The 18,503-nt window shown below is 41.9% G+C and overlaps 2 protein-coding genes across 5 annotated transcripts; both read left to right on the forward strand.

The window, feature by feature from the left end:
* The first annotated feature begins 631 nt into the window (after nt 1-631).
* depdc4 (DEP domain containing 4) lies at nt 632-13,790 on the forward strand. Of its 2 annotated transcripts, XR_004613070.1 has the most exons (10): nt 708-797; nt 1,701-2,124; nt 2,485-2,633; nt 2,741-2,936; nt 3,117-3,364; nt 3,572-3,714; nt 3,857-3,982; nt 4,220-4,298; nt 4,642-5,248; nt 13,779-13,790. XR_004613070.1 is itself a non-coding variant. In XM_034578230.1 (9 exons), the coding sequence occupies exons 1-9, from the start codon at nt 722-724 to the stop codon at nt 4,839-4,841; spliced, it is 1,641 nt and encodes a 546-aa protein (XP_034434121.1). In that variant the 5' UTR covers nt 632-721; the 3' UTR covers nt 4,842-6,387. The 2 variants fall into 2 exon arrangements, 1 of the variants encoding a protein (XP_034434121.1); XM_034578230.1 differs by lacking the exon at nt 13,779-13,790 and having other exon boundaries at nt 632-797; nt 4,642-6,387.
* scyl2 (SCY1 like pseudokinase 2) lies at nt 7,200-16,771 on the forward strand. 3 transcript variants are annotated; one of them, XR_004613069.1, is made up of 20 exons: nt 7,208-7,363; nt 8,758-8,954; nt 9,604-9,761; nt 10,117-10,261; nt 10,840-10,989; nt 11,115-11,336; nt 11,484-11,600; nt 11,705-11,830; nt 11,954-12,130; nt 12,372-12,383; nt 12,598-12,720; nt 12,906-13,019; nt 13,184-13,316; nt 13,436-13,554; nt 13,964-14,064; nt 14,450-14,519; nt 14,637-14,720; nt 14,812-14,934; nt 15,029-16,243; nt 16,311-16,474. XR_004613069.1 is itself a non-coding variant. In XM_034578224.1 (19 exons), the coding sequence occupies exons 2-19, from the start codon at nt 8,778-8,780 to the stop codon at nt 15,656-15,658; spliced, it is 2,781 nt and encodes a 926-aa protein (XP_034434115.1). In that variant the 5' UTR covers nt 7,208-7,363; nt 8,758-8,777; the 3' UTR covers nt 15,659-16,474. The 3 variants fall into 3 exon arrangements, 2 of the variants coding, with proteins under 2 accessions (XP_034434116.1, XP_034434115.1); XM_034578224.1 differs by having other exon boundaries at nt 15,029-16,474; XM_034578225.1 differs by lacking the exon at nt 12,372-12,383 and having other exon boundaries at nt 7,200-7,363; nt 15,029-16,771.
* The last annotated feature ends 1,732 nt before the right edge of the window (nt 16,772-18,503 follow it).

Consider the following 18,503-nt stretch of genomic DNA (forward strand, 5'->3'; position numbering starts at 1 on the left):
ATTTTTATTCTTACATTCTTTTTTAATTTGTATTTATTCCTAAGTCTTTGTTTTATTACTAACATGTTCTTATTGATCTCTTATTTCATGTCTTAGATTTTCTTGATTTTCTTGTAAAGCACTTTGAGCTGCATTTTATGTATGAAAGGTGCTGTATAAATACATTTATTATTATTATTATTATGTGAAATAAATAAAGGATGAAATAACTCCAATGATAAAGTCAGTAAACCTCTGTATGTTTGAATGGATTCGCTGGGAAAATGTCTTTATATGTCTATATATTAAGTCTACAGGTCAGTTATTATGGTGTAGATATATGAAAATGCATGTGTGACAGCACATACTGGAAGACATTACTTTAAATATAGAAAACAATTGAATAATCTATATTGTGTGTGTCCTTTTACTATAAAGGTGAGTTGCATTTATTATAATTTTTGAATTTTTGTTAATATGAAGAAGATTTTACTCTTTTTTAATGACAAAATAACGAGATACATTGTTATTTTTAATGAGAAAAACTTTGTAAATCTAAATCAACGCAATTATTTTCAGAAAACAACAGAATTTATTCTCAAGTGTCTCCTAATGATATAAACTGTAATGCGTGTTGCTGCCTGTAGAGGGCAGCAGTGCGCGAAAGCCTGTCGGTCGGGTTCACGTTCAGGAAGGAGGAAGAAGAAGAGGGAGCGCGCTGACGTCACACGCGGAGCTCATCATGGCGGTGGATTTGACTCCTCGCTTCAGGAGGTTGAACAGCCAAACAAGAAGCCTGCGCGAAAATATACAGCACGGTGAGTTCTGGACGTTGACGCTAAACACCTTTCGCGTGACGTGGTTTCATTTTACGTTAAAAAAAAGTAAGCGAACAAATAAGAATCGGCTCAACTCGTCAAAACACCGTGTTCCTGCTGTTGTTTATGGATGTTTTTAAGGGACATTGACATTTGAATGAGCCCAAATGTTGTTTTGTATTGTAGTAAAGGGAGATATTGCAATAAACATACGTATATACAGCGTAGACTGGTTTAAGTGGGAAGGCATAGTAAACATGATGAATATAAACGCTATCTGCTGTGTATAAATGTGTATGAATTCACTCTAGTAAACTAAATAGTATATTGTATATGTAATACACGGTAACACTGTGTGTATATATGTACAGGGTTAGGGTTTTTAAACTCTTCTTTAATGATAAACAGCAAAACATTTTTACAAGCAATATATCCAATTATATTGGGGACTGTTGCTATTGATGAAGGTTGTGATAATTATCGATGTTATTTTATTTGACCGCGCTCAGTAAAAGTCCTTCAGTAACGTTCAAGTAGCGTTACTTCAAAATGCAGAAAAGCATCGTTTGAATCAGTCACATCATTACACATTCTATTATTAAATAATTGTCACTAATGCATCAATGCATAAACATACCACTGGAGCTGGTTGTAACTAATGTAGACTCATTTCCCAATTTCTAAAATAACTAACTATGTAGCTAAACACAAGCCCTACATTTATACTTATAATACTTATAATCTATTTATGTCTCTTTTTATTTATACATATTTAACTGATTTGTTTGTTTTATCTTTATCCTTTTAAGACTGACATGTTACAAACTGTGTAATTACTTTAATGAAGTCCACCCGACTAACCTATTTTAACCTGTTTTCCTCTAACACTGTGTCTTCTTATAGTTTTCTCGGGGCCCTTTGGTGCCACTCAGCTATGGCACAACATCATCCGGGCCCTGCAAACCCAGGTGGAGGTGCGTCGCTGCAGGCGGCACCTACGCGTCCATGCCGAATGTTTCACAGGCTCGGATGCTGTGGACGCCATCCTCAGCTATCTGATGCAGAATGTGGTGTTTTGCTCGAGTGAAGTGTCTCGTCTCAAAGCTGCTCGGCTCTGCCAGGCTCTGATGGAGGCGAAGGTGTTCGAGCCAGTGGGCACAAAGCTGTTTCGCAGAGACAAGGAAGTGACGTTTGAGGACAGCAGCTGCAGCCTCTACCGTTTCCTGGAATATAAAGTGGTACCCAGCTCTTCCATGAAGGGATGCAGTAGTGTCACAGAAAACATGTCACCAGAGGAGCCGGAGACTAAGAGAAAGAAGAGCTCCAGGTTTCTTTCACATTTAATTTATTATACTGAAGCTTCACTAATTATACTCAGTATGGAGGACTTGTTACAAACTATGAATTTGATTTGAGTGAATATTTACATAAATATAAACGTGTATATATATTGTTATATGAGACTAGATAATGTCTCGCACTTTGCTTTGAAAATCGTTAATGGAGTCATTAAATCAAGTAAAAGACACAGCTAAATAAACTATGACAGTCTCTGCATGCGTGAATGTTATGGCCATATTGTTAAAGTTGTATTCCCTAGGGTCATAAACCTTCTAAAACTGATTTTAATATATATATATAAGCACTAAGTCTTCAAGACTTCAAAAAGATACTTTTTTTTCTGCAGATACGAACTGAGAACAATCTCCAATCCTCTTGCTGTCGGACCATCAGATAAGAGGGTTGAGAGGCTGCTGAGGAACATCAACCTGCAGCCCACCATGTCACCGGGTTTAAATACAGCTGCAACATCTTCCGTCTTTCTGTCCAAGGCTGGTAAGACTGCGCTGGTCTGTCAGTATTTGACAGTACAACAAGTGTCCTGTACAAGATTGATCAGAAAACACATTGTACCAACCTTATTATTTCTATTCCATTCACAGTGGTAGAGGATGTTTGGAAGCAGCAGACACTGCTGCAACTGCTGCAGATAGTGGAGTTGCCCATGCTGGACTGCATCCTGACCTCTCCTTCCAGCGTTGAGCCTCAGGCCTGCAGAGCTCTTCTTCCCACCCAGGACCTGGTTATCTCCAACACGTGCCTGGAGAGAGAGATGCCCGACGCCCTTAACCTGCCACAGTTAGTGCTCTGATTAATACTTTTTTGCACACTAGACAAAAACTGATCCTGCTTAAATACACTCGCAAAAATTATAGAGAAAATTAAATGAGATAATGCTCTGGTAGTCCACATATTTTAGCTCCTGTTCATGGACAGTCAAATTGTATTTTGCTCTGTTTCATCACCCGTTTATCTCAGGTTGGATGGGTGGCTGTCGGCAGCAGCAGACTGTCTGGAGCTCTTCCCCGACCAGCTGATTGTGTTTGCAGGGGAGCAGCTCCGCCAACGCAGCGATGCCTCTGCAGAGGATGGAAATGCAGAGCAGATGTCCACCCAGAAGAGACTGCTCTTTGACACCATTGCCAAGTACTACAGTGGACAGGAAAAAGCTCCACTTCTCTCCGGACGCTACCTGGATATACATGTTGCAATTCTGAATCTCCTTGGTGAGAGTTGAAATGTTTAATGGTGATTTGTATGATTAATGTGTGAGAACCAATTTATGACCTTCTTGATTTCAAATAATGAGTGATTGTGCATATGAAGCATTTTGTCCCAGTGCCTACATTTCTGTTCTTGTCAGAACTTCCTCTCTTTGTGTGAGAATCCTGTCTGTTTGCTCCCTCTCCTGACCATGTCTTCTCTCTTTCTAGATGGAGGGAAGGTGCAGGATTCCATCAAAGCATCTCAGTTGTGTTTGCGACTTCTGGAGAGAAATGTGAGAGATGAGCTGCGGAGATTACTGGCCTTCATGGCCACAGCAGCTCACCCAGATGCCTGTCGTCTACAGAAACAAGTAGGTCACTCGTCTCCTCCTCCTAAATCATACCATCAGCTCCAGCTTTTTGCACACACTTATAGACATTGAATTAATGATTAAGCTCTTTTTATATGTTGTATTCTAACAATCACTGATATTCTGTTATGTTTCCTTTCAGACTGATAATAAGGCCTGGGTCTGCCGCACTTTTCAGAGAGCAATTGTCCAGAATCATGAACTGACTCGATCCCAGAGTGAAACCCTGGTTCTGTTTCTCATGGACAGTCACACTGAGCTCTTCAAGGTGCACTTCTCCTCTCTCCGTCTTGTTTGTGAACATTGTAATCAAAAACAAACAACATAATATTCTATTAACAGCAATCTGCGTATGAATGCAAATAAATTAAACAGACGTTAGCATCTCGGTCAATATGTTCCTCCTCTTATGTTATGGTTTGGTGTTCAAACTAGAAATACAAACCAGAAGGCTTCCATCGCCAAATTCTTGTCCTTTTTCTTTTTTTTCCTGAAATAATTACAGACCCCTACGTCCCTTATTGAAGCTGTGAGAAGAACACTGAGGACTATGCAGCTGGGAAAAGACCCTGATTCAATTGCTAGTAAGTCAAACACAACAGTGACTAAATATGCACAAGTTACACCATCACAAGAAACTCATGTATATAAAACCCTTCAGAACTCTTAATGGTTTTATTCTACTTCATGTTAATTTGGACGATGTGTTTGGAACAACAGACAGTCCCTGACGATCTTCGAAAATGATTTTTAGTAATAGTAAATGAGAAGTTTTAATCTTGAACTGGGGTTGAACTTCATGAGCTTAATTGTTTTGTCCACATTGTGACACTGTTGCTCCAGATCCACACCAAAAACAAATCACTTCTTCTATGCCCAATGTTCATCAACGCTCACACCAGTCACTTTCTCCTATGTGCTTTGCAGCGTTCACCTTCTGCCAGCAGGCGACACCGCAGGAGTACGAGGACCAGCGTGAGGCTACCACCCTGGAGAGCCTCAAACAGCTTCTACGTGATATTTCCTCCAGTAAGAGCATGTCTGCCAAGGACAAGAGGAGGCTGCTCAAAGAGTTCGAAAAGCATCACCCTGTGGTTTTCCTCCAACATTTCTGCGGCACCTTCTGAAGCGTACAGCTGGAGGGTATCGGTTTGATTTTCAAGGTGCACTTGACAAAGCCAAGTGTGTGATGGTACAGCGCTTACACTGAGGAATGATAATATTTTAACTAGATCTGATAAAACATGTTGGCCTTATAATTCTGGATGCTTTAAAAACTGCCATACTTTTAAATCTAGTGTGTAGAGATGGATTGATGCCTTATATAAATGTTTCCGCAGCATGTTGTGTGGCTGCGGCCTCCCTAATTTCTTTTAAAACACAGTGGGCTTCAGTAGTTGAGGTTTTATTTGTCGCTATGCTTTAAGTATTGCAATGGGTGTTTTGTAAACAATGAAGTTCTTAGAGTAATACATGTATTTTTCAAAGAAACTGTAGTGGTGACAAGAGGGTCCGGTGGTTAGCACTGTTTCCGGTTTGAATCCCAGCTTGGCCAGGCACCTCTCTGTGTGGGGTTTGCATGTTTTCCCCATGACTGTGTGGGTTTTCTGTGGGTATTCCAGCTTCCTCCCACAGTCCAATGACGTGCAGACTGGGGTTCTGTCAATTGGAGACTCTAACTTGACCGTCGGTGGGAATGTGAGAGTGACGGTTGTTTGTCTCTGGATGTTGACACTACAATATGCCAGCTACCTGTCTGGGATTGGCTTCAGCTCCCCCTGTGACCGTCAAAGTATATGTGGAGTAGATAATGGATGATTGTCACTGGTTTTGCACTAGTCCATGAAGGATAAATGATCAGCTCATCTGATATAATCAATGTCTAAATGTGGTAGTCTCTGAGCTGGGACATCTCCAGCTGTGGGTAGCAAGGAAACTGCACTGGTTGGTGGAGGCATACAATTTAGTATTTTTCGTTAGTTGAGTAACAACAGTAACACTGATTTTAGGTTGCAGAAATTCAAGATTTTATGAAATATAATTAAGTTATAAGACATAACAAAAGGGATCACTGGAAAACGTTGTATTGAGGCTGGGAAACAGCTAATGTTCCAACTGTTGTGTATCTTGCAGTTTTGGAAAAGCGATTGTGCACTTTGATAAGGAATTAATATTCATACATATCTAGTGAAGAATAGCAATAATATAGAAGCCATTTTCTTTTGGTTTTGAAGTTTTACTGTAGCTTGCTATTGTGCGTTTGGAAAAAAAAACACTAATGTAGCTGAAGTTTAACACAGGATGTAAATTGTTTTTGTCAGAGATGAAGCACAATGTTTTCCTCCTGAGAATGAATATGAAATGTGTTAAGCTAACAGTAGCTCAGGTTAATATGCTGTTTATTATTTTAATGGTGATTTTAGTCGCAGTAACTTGGTCAAATATGTTGGACTTTTAACTTTGTAGGATTTTACATGAACGATGAATATTAAAAGGCTAATAATCTAATCTTTGCTGAAGCACAGTACCACGCTCATTAAAACAAAAGTTGCTCTCAAATCGTCAGACAGCATCTTTTGTTGTGTGTGCCAACACTAAAATCATGTTAGAATGCACTTTATAATGCGGAAACATGCTTTATTTTCTGTTCGAATAAAATGTGCAATTGATCCAAAAAAACTGTTTCCATTCAATTATTTAGTGAATGAATATCCTCCTCCTTTAGGTTATTTTAACTGAATAGGAACACTGCAAATGGTTTTATTGAACTTCAAAGCTGTACATTAAAATCTATATGTTTACTGGTTATTCCCTGATCTCGGTTGCTGACTAAAGGCGACCGGGCCTTTGCTGTTAGAGCCCCGAAACTGGAACAGTTAACCTATTGAGCTCAGACGGGCAGCATCCAAGTCTTTGACCTCTCTTCTTAGAACATTTTCTATCGCAGAGCTTCTTCTAGCTCCATCATCTCCATTTTGTTTTGACAGCTGTCCTTTTAATCTTTACTTTTTTTTGAAGAAAAGTGCTATATAAATGAAGGTTTTATTCTATTGTAGTAATGGTGTACAGAATGTAGATAGGGTCACGAATTCACCTAAAAGTGACAATATAAATATAATGACGAAACCAGCTATTAAAATATATGATTTAAAAACAGGGTCACTATACAATTGTAGCTAATGCTACAGTTTGATCACCACCAGGCAAATCAAATATTTTAGAAGTAGATATTAGATGGCGGAAAAAAAAGAAATTGAAGAAATCACAAAACAGTAGAATAAGAGTTAAATCTGACAACGATAGTTAATGACTCAGCTATTTGTAATTATATGACATGAGGATATTAATATATATACTGTATAAAAAAATGCACATCCTTAAAATAGAAGTGAAAGTGTAACAACCGTAAATAATTGCAGATATCACACGTGAGGAGTTTTGCACTTTATTTTTTTGATGACGTCGATGCACCTGACGCCATCACTAAACCCGGAAGTGGGGTTGTTAGCTCCTCGGCGCGCTAAGCTAGCTCCTGTCGTATGCGGCTGGAAGACATGGGGGCTGTGTTTATCAGCCGTCACTGACAGCGCCACCGCCGAGAGGCCACACGCTACAAGGAAAACCACCTGACAGACATTTTCATACAAAGGCAAGTGGCCGGAGAGGAGGGAGGGGTGAGAATATTGTTGTTGATGACAGTAAACGCCACTGTCTTACCTTGCGCGTTGTGTTGCTAGCTAGCTTTGGCTACGTGACCACCGGGATCTGCTTGTGTGTGTGTGTGTTTAAAACAACAACAAAAATAAGGCTTTAGCTGTTAACCACGGGGGTGTCAGCTGTCCGGGCTACACGGGAGAGGTGGAGGGAAGATGGAGGTTTCGGAAACACTGCCCCATTACTATGGTTTCACAGCGCTGCGCCAGTTTCTGTTCTAATGTGTGCGTAGAGGCTCAACAGGACGGCTAACGTGGCTAACGTCGAGGTGTCTTGTCAACCGGACGTGACAGTCACGCTAAGCGGACACAGCGCAGGGTTAACACGCTAAGATGTGGTTGAGGTGACCCGTCGAAACACGGCCGAAGTTAGCAACCCGGGTTAGATAAACCGCCTCCTGGGGGGGCTAACGCGCTAGCCACTGTGCTAAGGTAGGCTCTGCGGTGAGATGACCAGCTCTGTTAAGTGGTTAGTTAACGTTAAGTGAATTGACACTAAGCCCTTTGTAAGACAACGTGTTTAACGATTTATTAAAAAGACCACTGTTGAAACTATATGAATTTACTTTGCATACACTTGTCACTTTGACTTCACACTTGCATCCTCTACTCTATATAGTAGTGCATGTTTTTACATTGAGCTCTCTCACTTTGCTTGAATCTAATCAACTCAATATTTCTTCTCTCCTGTTCTAACTTTATATAAATACTACTACTAATAAACTTTATTTATTTAGCACCTTTCAAAACACAGTTACAAGGTGCTTCATTAGAAATTAACAAAACTGGGGTAAGAAACACTGACATAAATGCCTGACAGCATCAGATTGAGCCATGCATATTAATAGACTGCACATTTTGTATATATAAAGCTTATTCAGCCTTGTTTCTATGTAGTGAAATAAACATTAAAGCACTAAAAGCCTGTTCAAGGCAGATAAAAAGATGAACAAGCTGTTGCCATTATTGTTACTGTCGGTCGTGTTCTTTTGTCGGACTTCCTGTTCCCTAAAACTCTATCAAGTACTCTGAAATATTTTGAAAGAGATACTTCACTGTGGTGTGCATGAGTTTGCCCTGAATCATTTAATATTTCTGAGGACAGGTTGTCCTATTATGGCGCATATTCTCCTCAGCTCAAGCTGGACGCTGACTGGAACTTTAATGTGCACATTTTTAAGCAGGTTTCTTGTATTGCATGTCGAGTGGATTGCTTGGCTTTTGTTAGGCTGTTAAAAAGGGTTCAGCTGCAGCTGTCTTCGTCAGTAACTGCAAAACCTGGTTTATAACTCTTTAGATAAACCGAATTTTTCTCCCCCTCACTCCTCAGCTGCCAGGTCCGGCCTGAACATGGAATCCATGCTTAACAAGCTTAAAAGCACTGTCACTAAGGTGACAGCAGATGTCGCAGGTGCTGTCATGGGCAACCCGGTGACACGAGAGTTTGAGGTTGGACGACATATCGCCAGCGGGGGTCCTGGAATGTGCTGGAGAATCTACAATGGCACCAAGAAGTCCACCAAACAGGTGAGTGTTAATATCCGCCCCTTGATCAGATCAACTCCAACTTAATTCAGCTATGGATACGCCTCGCGTCCACATTACCCCAGAGTTTTGGAGCCGCTAAAACAGAGAAGTCTAGAAATGCTGCTGGTCCTGTTTTAGTTTGAAACCTCAGGAGCTGCATTTTAGTACAAACAGGCAGACATTAAGATGTTTGGAAACAATGATGTAGACACTCGCAGCTGCTTGTTGATTGGATCTATTCGGTCATGACACAAACCTTCCCTGATTTGTCAGGTTCCTGTCACGTGACCCCCTTCTGGAAGAAACCACTGGCATTTGCCTCAGCTACCAGTGTAGAACGTAACAAGAATGATCAATTACAAGCATGGCTGAGCCTGTTGTCTTTGCTAAAAGTTGTAGTGCAGAGTGTAGGAGACAAGCTATTTTTCAAGCAATTTGTGAAATGTCCAGAGGGACACGTGTGCCTTCCTGTGTACATTAACTTGCGCAGTGTACGTTTTTAGGCATGTTGGTATGGAATGGGATTAAAACTGATAAGAAAGTCAAAACGCTTGTGTGCACAGAGTTCGTTTTAGTTTGGAAACTTTCCATACCAGAAATTACTTTGGGACTCATTTCATATCCTTATTGTTTGTCTTTGACCATAAAGGAAGTGGCAGTGTTTGTGTTCGAAAAGAAGGTGATCGACAAGTATCAGAAATTTGAGAAAGACCAAATCGTTGATTCGCTGAAAAGAGGAGTGCAACAGCTGACCAGACTGCGTCATCCCCGTCTCCTGACTGTGCAGCATCCTCTGGAGGAGTCACGGTGAGAAACACACTCACACATGTATCAAGGATAAACTGAATGAGTCACAAGTCAAAGGGGGCCTTGACATCTAAGATTTAAAAGGAAAATGGGAGCAAACACATTTGTCTTCTTCTGTGTGTGTGATTTAGTGTGTGAACAGATGGTTGTCAAAACTAGTTCCTGCATAATGTATATGCAAAATAAGGTAGAGATATTCTTGTCCTTCCTTTTTTCTTCCACTGTCTTTCTTTAAGTTCCGTGCAGGTCAGCTCTTACTTCACAGTTCTTGCCTTTTGGCTGTTTTGTTTATTTTCTCTACATGTTCAATACATCAACCTTTAAAGTGATGTTATTCCTTGTGTGTGGCCATCAGGGACTGCCTGGCGTTCTGTACAGAGCCGGTGTTTGCAAGTCTGTCCAATGTGCTGGGCCACTGGGACAACCTGCCGAGCCCTGTGCCCAACGACATCAAGGAGTACAAGCTCTATGACGTGGAGACCAAGTATGGCTTGCTACAGGTGAGAGTGCTCTGACTCAAATAAACAAATAAAAATAGAATAGAAACATCTCAGGAAGAAAAAGGCGCCTGAACGCTCCTGATTTCTGTGTTGTTGTGAACGCATCTGAGCGGAGAATCTCCTTCTGCGTTTTTCCATGTGTGAAATGCAAACTCCGGAGAAAGTCTGGACCCAATTCTGCGGACATCCTCTGGTGTAAACTTCATGTCTATACTGTTTCCATAGCCTATATAAGTTTTTTCAAGTAACCCTACTATGTTTGTCAGGTGTGTCACATAGCCAAGGGGAGTCCTTCTCTCCAGCAGAAAACACTGCGTCTGAAGCACCTTGTTTGCACTCCTGGCTTTTCTTTGACTACATCCTCAAATCACATGACCGCCTATGTACAGTTCTTACTGTGACGTAAAGCGATTGTACAATTATAATGTTACACCCTGGGTCCTTACTTTGTTGTGACATGGGCGTGTGTTTATCATGTCTCAAGTCTTGGACTCTGATCTTTACCCATGTGAGTGTAGAACAATGTGCTCGTACTGTGTCTATCATACCCTGACATTTTAATGTGTCTGTCTCTTCAGATCTCGGAGGGTATGGCCTTCCTTCACAGTGGGGTGAAAATGGTTCATGGCAACCTGTGTCTGGAGAACATAATCCTCAACAAGAGTGGAGCCTGGAAAATCATGGGCTTTGACTTCAGCATCTCCTCGTCAAACCCCTCAGATGCTGAGGTATGCTGGGGAGTTTTGTTCCCTCAGTCTGGCCTGTCAGGCAGGGCCTACAAGAAGCTCCACCAAATCCATGTCTCATAGTGTTGTCACATCTTTACATTCTCATATCCTCCTTTCCCCTTCAGCCCAAGTACACATGTAAAGAGTGGGAGCCCATCCTCCCTCCACTCTGCCTCCCCAACCCTGAGTACCTGGCCCCTGAGTACATCCTGTCTGTCAGCTGCGACTCTGCCTCCGACATGTACTCACTGGGTGTGGTCATGCATGCCATCTTCAATGAGGGCAAGCCCGTTTTCCAGGTCAACAAGCATGACATTTTCAAGAGCTTCAGCCGACAGCTGGACCAGGTAAAGTAGACGTGTGCGGAATGTGGAGCTGTGACAGTGGATGAAGAGAGATAAAATGTGACTAGACACTGCTCATGTGTTTTACTGTTACCAATCAACCTCTGAGTTTATGTGCTGTTCCATCATTTCTTTATTTTTCCATTGTAGCTGAGCAGCATGAATCCAGCATTGCTGAACAAGATCCCTGATGAGGTGCGGGAGCACGTCAAAATGCTGCTCAGTGTCGCGCCCAATGTCCGGCCGGATGCTGACCAGATGACCAAGGTTTGCAATAACATGTACAGTCACCAAACACATAGTATATTGTTTGCACTTGTGTTGGAACACGTTTCTTATCTTCAACATTTTCTTGGTGTTGACTTGTTCAGATCCCATTTTTTGATGACGTGGGCGCTGTCACTCTTCAGTACTTTGACACCCTTTTCCAAAGGGACAACCTACAGAAGTCTCAGTTCTATAAAGGCCTCCCCAAAGTCCTTCCCCAACTGCCCAAGGTACATGCTTGTATATTTTGCAAAAGGAAATGTAGTGTATATTGGGTGGAAAGGCTTTCCAATGCCCTCCAATGAAAACGCAGTATTACAGTCTGAAGTCGTTGCTTCTTCAACCTTTTGCAGAGGGTGGTGGTGTATCGAATCTTGCCGTCATTGACCTCTGAGTTTGTCAACCCGGACATGGTTCCCTTCGTGCTGCCCAATGTTCTGCTGATTGCCGAGGAGTGCACAAAGGAGGAGTACATTCGTCTCATCCTGCCTGACCTCACACCTGTTTTCAAACAGCAAGAGCCTATTCAGGTACAAAGGCATAAACCACTTACAGGAGGCTCTAGACACTGTACTGTTAAAATAAAGCATTTTTGGATAATATGTTCTAAGCTAAAACATTGTTTCCGTTTTGAAAAACAGTTGTTTTCTCTGGTGTGTTTGAGGTTTTGAAAGTGAGATTAATCTGAGTGAAGAACATTCTCTGTTTGGGCTCATTCTGTTACTTCATCAAGACTTGTCTCTCTGTATTTTTCTTTCCATGCCACCTTAGGCTAGTAACATGGTGAGTGGTCTCTGTTGTGAATATACTCCAGTTACATCAGCTAGTGTATTTGTTGTGTTGTCAATGTTGTAGCACTAAAAAAGACGTACTAAAGCCACTGAAATCACAGACTCCACCTACGTCCACTTAACCACCATACTTTTGAGTAGAAGGTAGGACAGTGTCCTCTTGCTTTTGACTGTAAAGTTTATCTAACTGTCCCTGTGCTGTGTAGATCCTGCTGATCTTCCTGCAGAAGATGGACCTGCTGCTGACCAAAACACCGCCAGAGGAAATCAAGAACAGCGTGTTGCCTATGGTCTACAGAGCTCTCGGAGCCCCTTCTGTACAGATCCAGGTACAGGGCTGAACTTCACTGATGTCTATTTTTAGCAGTCGACTTGGATTCCTGGGATTTTTTTTTTGTCACCTGCTGCTACCCTTTGTCTCTTTGAGTGTTAATCTTGAGAGAACAGTGAGAATAGATGCTGTCCTAGGCATCATAAAAATGTCATATTTCATGTCTTATCTGCGCCCGAGCAGGAGCTGTGCCTGAACATCATCCCCACATTTGCCAACCTGATTGACTACCCGTCCATGAAGAACTCCCTCATCCCTCGGATCAAATCCGCCTGCCTGCAGACCTCCTCGCTAGCTGTGAGTCTTGATTAGATATTTTCTGCTCCCCGTGTGCACCTGCCTCCTCAAAAATTAGATTTTCTATTGTGTTGTTATGTCTTTTAACTGTCTTTACTTTTTCCTTCTCCTCTCAATATATATGTACTTTGTCTTAATTTGTTATTTCCCTTGTTACTGTACAGGTACGAGTGAACTCTCTGGTGTGTCTAGGGAAGATTTTGGAATATCTAGACAAGTGGTTTGTCATTGATGAGATCCTGCCCTTCTTACAACAGATCCCCTCTAGAGAACCAGCAGTGCTCATGGGCATCCTAGGTAAAGATGAACCCCCCCATTCCACTTCCAACTCTTGTGATTCAAAGAGTCAAGCAACCTCTTCTTCTTCTTCTTCTTCTTAATTGTTGGTTACTTTAACTACTTTCTCCTGTCTTTAGGAATCTATAAATGCACTTTCAGCCACAAGAAGCTGGGCATTCCCAAAGAGCACCTCGCTTCAAAGAGCCTGCCCCACCTCGTCTCTCTTAGTATAGACAACAACCTCAATCTGAATCAGGTACTATACAGCCTACACATTTGAATTTCGAATGTAATTCACAAAGAATCCAGTTCTGTCTTAAGCTGCTTTCACACATGCACTGAACTCCAGAGAACCTCTGGACCTTCTCTGGAAAGGCTGTATGTGAGAATGCAAACATCTGTGTTAGACCCTCCAGACTTTCTGGGGAGTTTCTCCAGCCAGCCAGCAGAGTAAAAATCTGCCGAATGAGCCGGTGTGAGAACACAGCAGGAGATCCTCTGCAGGTTTCACTGCGAGCGACGCCACTAGTTAAAGCCTATGGGGTCGTGGCATTTACCTGCAAATCTGACAAGGACACATCATGTTATCTGCATCTGTTTTTTTTCTATCATCTTTACAATTCCGTTTTATGCAAGTTGCATCTAATTTCATCCACTCTGTTTAGTTTAACTCGTTCATGGCGGTTATACGCGAAATGCTGAGTCGCATGGAGACTGAACACAAGACCAAGTTGGAACAGCTGCATCTCCTGCAGGAGCAGCAGAGGTGTGTGTGTGTGTGTGTGTGTGTGTGTGTGTGTGTGTGTGTGTGTGTGTGTGTGTGTGTGTGTGTGTGTGTGTGTGTGTGTGTGTGTGTGTGTGTGTGTGTGTGTGTGTGTGTGTGTGTGTGTGTGTGTGTGTGTGTGTGTGTGTGTGTGACTTTACACTGTGATTTACACTTCAATACTTTTAACTTGGATTATTAATCAAATAGTCATAAATATTCATGGTAAACTTTCAGAAAAATTTGCTTAGACACCCGAGGTAATTACATCTCCAATTGAAAGCAATGAACGTTCAATGCTGGCCACATGTTTGACTAATGAGGTTTTTATAAATGAGTCTATCTATGTTCCCTTTGTTTTCTGATTTCTGTTGTCTTTTTTTAACAGGAGTATAAACATTTCAAGCCCAGGGAACCAACCAGAGGACACAAAGAGCCCACCAAGCTCCAGCAACCAGGTGAGAGGTCGATTCCATGTTCAAAGATCAGAGAACACGATTATAAGATCCTGAAAGGGCTGGAAATGTCATGTTTTTAAATCGCTGTAGTGTAATGATTCAAATTTTTTCTTTCAGATTGACGATATCTTTGGCAGCAGAGGGGTTAATGGAAAAGAGAATGGGTCTGCACCAGCTGCAGCAACCTCACAGCCTAATAGGGTATGGAAATGATTCTGCACCTCATTTACACAAAATGTCCCCTTTGCGCTCCAGTTATTTCATGGTCTCTTTCCCCCTGAACCCCCTCTAGATGTCTCTGACTCTCGAGGAGAAACAGCGATTGGCTAAGGAGCAAGAACAAGCAGTCAAACTGAGGAACCAGCAGCCGTTGGCACCACAGACCATCAAACAGGCCGCCACCACCAACTCACAGGTACAAACTGCACACTTCAGTGTACACAAACTCACCATTAAGCTCAAACACTGCTGATTCGTGAAGATCAATCTCACCTTATTTGACGTTGCAGACTAAAGATCTGACCAGCAGCCTTCTCAACATGACGACGCTAAACAGCCTGTCTTTGGCCAACACAGCACGACCAGCCCCAGTGCAGGGCAACACCATGTCGGCCTTTCCCTCCTCCAGCCCTGTGGTTGGCTCCATGGGCACCCCAGTGTCTAATGGCTTCAATGCACCTATGGGCTTCCAGACAGGGGGCATGGGGATGGGCATGCGGCCCACCGGCCCTGGCCTCTATGGCGGCATGGCCACCACCACCAGCACCCCAAACTTTGGCGCGCTGACACAGAATCACCCATCCATTGGGCAGACAAACAAAGCTCCCGACATGTCAGCCCTGGACAGTCTTTTTACACCCAGCAAACCCAAAGTCAGCCTCAACCAAATGGGTCCCATAGCCGCACCTGCAACCAACACACCCTGGCTCAATCAGTACGGTACTGCCCAGAACGCTCAAACTCAGATGCAGGGTATGCCAGTAGGTTCTGGAGGAGTACCCACTGGGTTTGGGATGCAAGCAAACCCTTTTTTCAGCCCACAGAACTTTTCTCAACCTGCTGCTGCCCCAAGTATGAACCAAAGTGGAGTTAAACATAGTGCTTCTGTCAACAATGACCTCAAAGACTTATTTGGGTAAATTTATGTGAACGGATGGCCGGTGAAGTATCTTATTTTAATAACTTTAGACAGAAGAGCCTTGAATTCTCACAGAAAAAGACTGATTGAATGTGAAGATTTGAAATCCCCTCAAGGATGTCGCTGTCTGTATTTTTAAATTCAACCTGGTTTCAAATTCTCAATCTTGCTCACATTCTGCTGGCGAATTAACCTGCACCTGAATTCAATATCTACCTGACCAGAAGGACTAAAAGGTTGTGGTGGGAACTTCTTCTATACTGTGTTCTTTAAATGCTGAGGTTTTCTTACTGTTTTGTACTCAAAATTCTTGGGAGTCCAAATGGCAATGGGTTGAGATGAATCCCAACTCAGTTTATTCAGGAAGGTGTTGTGCATATCACGAATGAGTGTTTTTCTCCTCTCGAACAAGCTGCAGAATCAGAATCATCCCCAAGGTGGCGCACATCTGCTCACTTTCAGGCTACTGTACCTTTTATTGTGTCTCCAGGCTGTTTTAGGATTTGCTGCATTTCATAAGTGATCAGACTGTTTTGTGGCTTGAAAAACAAATGTACTGCATACACCAAAATGAGCTCAGTGAGAGGTGGCTTCAAGTGTAGCACTGACACGCCTGCAGTGACTGATCTGCTTCCAGGAGACACCTCACACAGGGAGGGGGGTGTAGAAAACAAGCAGCCCAGCATATGTGGGTTAGATGGGGCAAACAAGAGCAGCCCCTCTGCAGAACGTCACCTTGGCAACCGTTTCTCTGCAGCACCTCCATTTAGAGAGCACAGGTTGGATTTACGGTCCTGTCTGCTCTTCATTTTTACCACAGAGCTGTTTCTCCTCCCCCCCATCACTTAATTTGATATTCAAGCATGTTAAAAAGGGAAAGATGTTTGTGTCAGGTCAATGTTTAAAACCACCACTTCACCTTCTTTTGTTAAAGCGACACTATGCAACTTTTTAACCTTAAAACAGCAGCTTCAGAAGTCATTAAAAAAACCTGCGTTTATCTCCAATATCCAGTGAGGAAACTTTTTAAATATGAAGAATTCTAAACAGAGATTGTGGTGGCTCTTCTGGTTCAGGAAGCTGGGGATCATGGGTATTATCCACCATTCAACAAGTTGTTAATGTTTTGTTTTTTTTCTTTATGAAAAAACCTCAATCTCCTGAATTTGGAGCCCAGCAGAATGAATAACCACATTTGGCTGCAGGGGGCGCTGCTGGTCACAAAATTACATAGTGTTGCTTGAACAACAAACATTGAATCGGTGTCTGTAAATGCAGTATGAGCGGTTTGTGTCTGATTGTGGGTTACGATGTGTTGACATCTATCATACCAGTGTCTTTCAAGCGATTTAATCTTTCTTTTTTCAAAGATCACATCTGCTGCTTAGGCTGCTGTGCCTTACATGGGTACATGTGTGGAACTAGACAGACGGCACTCATCTGTTACTGGAGTATTAATATTTCCCCTGTTAATCAGCTGTCTGCTTTTCAAACTACTTACTTTATCGCATGTTACTGATCTCGACCACTAAATCATTCCTGATTATTTCAGCGACCAATAACTTTTTATTTTCCGCAGCTGGATTCCTTCAATCGACCATTTCTGTTGATTTTGCACAGGTAAAGATATCATTCTATATTTTGATTTCAGCACTTTTCAGCTGTCAGAGGATATGTGCTGGCGACATATTAAGAAGTGTAAATATATAGTCATTTAAAAAAGCTGTCGCTCTGTGGGGGCCCTGGCTTTTTTATGTTCTGTTGATAGTGGTGAAGAGGCCTTAGATGAGTCGTGTGCAATAATCCTTCTCGGTTGTTGAGGGTGGAAGTTGATTTGCTCGAGCAGCTTTATTTCCACTGACCTACAGGAACGTCATAATCTTTCTGATTTCCTAAACGTGCGTAGTGTTGATCTGTGCTCATTCTAAATCTTACACTTTTGAAATGGCACCATTTAAAGTTTTTTAGATGCACCTGGGACACAGTTATCATTAACACGCTGAAGTGTAACGTCTTCTACCAGATGAACTTTTTCGTTGCCACCCATACAGGGTGAGCCGTCTCTCCAACTGCATGGCATCTGCACGCTCATGAATTTGACTCTTCAGGTTCTGATAATTCCCCCATTTTTGTCATACACTGCAAAAAAAAAACGTGTCTGAGGTTGAAATCTGTTTCATCACTAGAATCAACATGCACTGTGGTAGTTTTGATTTGATCTTTGCAGCGTATCTCACACACTTCCTGGCAGAAACCCAGCTGAAAACTAAAATCTTATTCTTCTACGAGATTGTTTGTAAACTACTGCTGTCAAATACTTGTTGTGTGGCCTGTGTTCTATGTGTTGAGGTGCTGGTCTCTGAGGTGGCTCAATGAAAATCTGTACATATAAAGGACAAGTACACAATCTATACTCTCAGAGCATGGTCATTATTTGCACAACATATGAAACAAACTAGAATTACCGCACTGTGGTTTTCTCAGTGTGGTTTTTTTGCCTCCGTCAAACTGCTGTTTCCGTTCACATATTTGTTTTTTCTTATCACCAGATAACAATACAAAAAGAACAGCATTAAATTCTCTTTTAAGCACCTTCTTAAGAACAGTTCTTTGACACCTGTAAAAAGCCATCCCATAATTTAGCTCCCTTTTATATTTAGTTAAAATTTTTAACATATATATATATAGATATATATAGATATATATCTGTACTCTCTACTCATTTGCAAAACAGGCTCGTTACCTTCGTCTTAATGTATTTGACAGGAGCTATCAATTTTCTTTATTTTGCAAGCGCCGCCTTCCCAACATCAAGACAGATTTCAACTTAAATTGACAATAACACA

This window comes from Hippoglossus hippoglossus, chromosome 23 (genome assembly GCF_009819705.1).
Source record: "Hippoglossus hippoglossus isolate fHipHip1 chromosome 23, fHipHip1.pri, whole genome shotgun sequence".
In the NCBI taxonomy this organism is placed as follows: domain Eukaryota; kingdom Metazoa; phylum Chordata; class Actinopteri; order Pleuronectiformes; family Pleuronectidae; genus Hippoglossus; species Hippoglossus hippoglossus.

Coding starts and splice junctions, on each gene's coding strand:
- depdc4 (XM_034578230.1), top strand. CDS start 722: ATGGCGGTGGATTTGACTCCTCGCTTCAGGAGGTTGAACAGCCAAACA. Junction 2,937..3,116: donor GACGCCCTTAACCTGCCACA/GTTAGTGCTCTG, acceptor CGTTTATCTCAG/GTTGGATGGGTGGCTGTCGG. Junction 3,715..3,856: donor CCTGTCGTCTACAGAAACAA/GTAGGTCACTCG, acceptor GTTTCCTTTCAG/ACTGATAATAAGGCCTGGGT.
- scyl2 (XM_034578224.1), top strand. CDS start 8,778: ATGGAATCCATGCTTAACAAGCTTAAAAGCACTGTCACTAAGGTGACA. Junction 10,990..11,114: donor CAAACCCCTCAGATGCTGAG/GTATGCTGGGGA, acceptor TTTCCCCTTCAG/CCCAAGTACACATGTAAAGA. Junction 14,721..14,811: donor CAACCTCACAGCCTAATAGG/GTATGGAAATGA, acceptor AACCCCCTCTAG/ATGTCTCTGACTCTCGAGGA.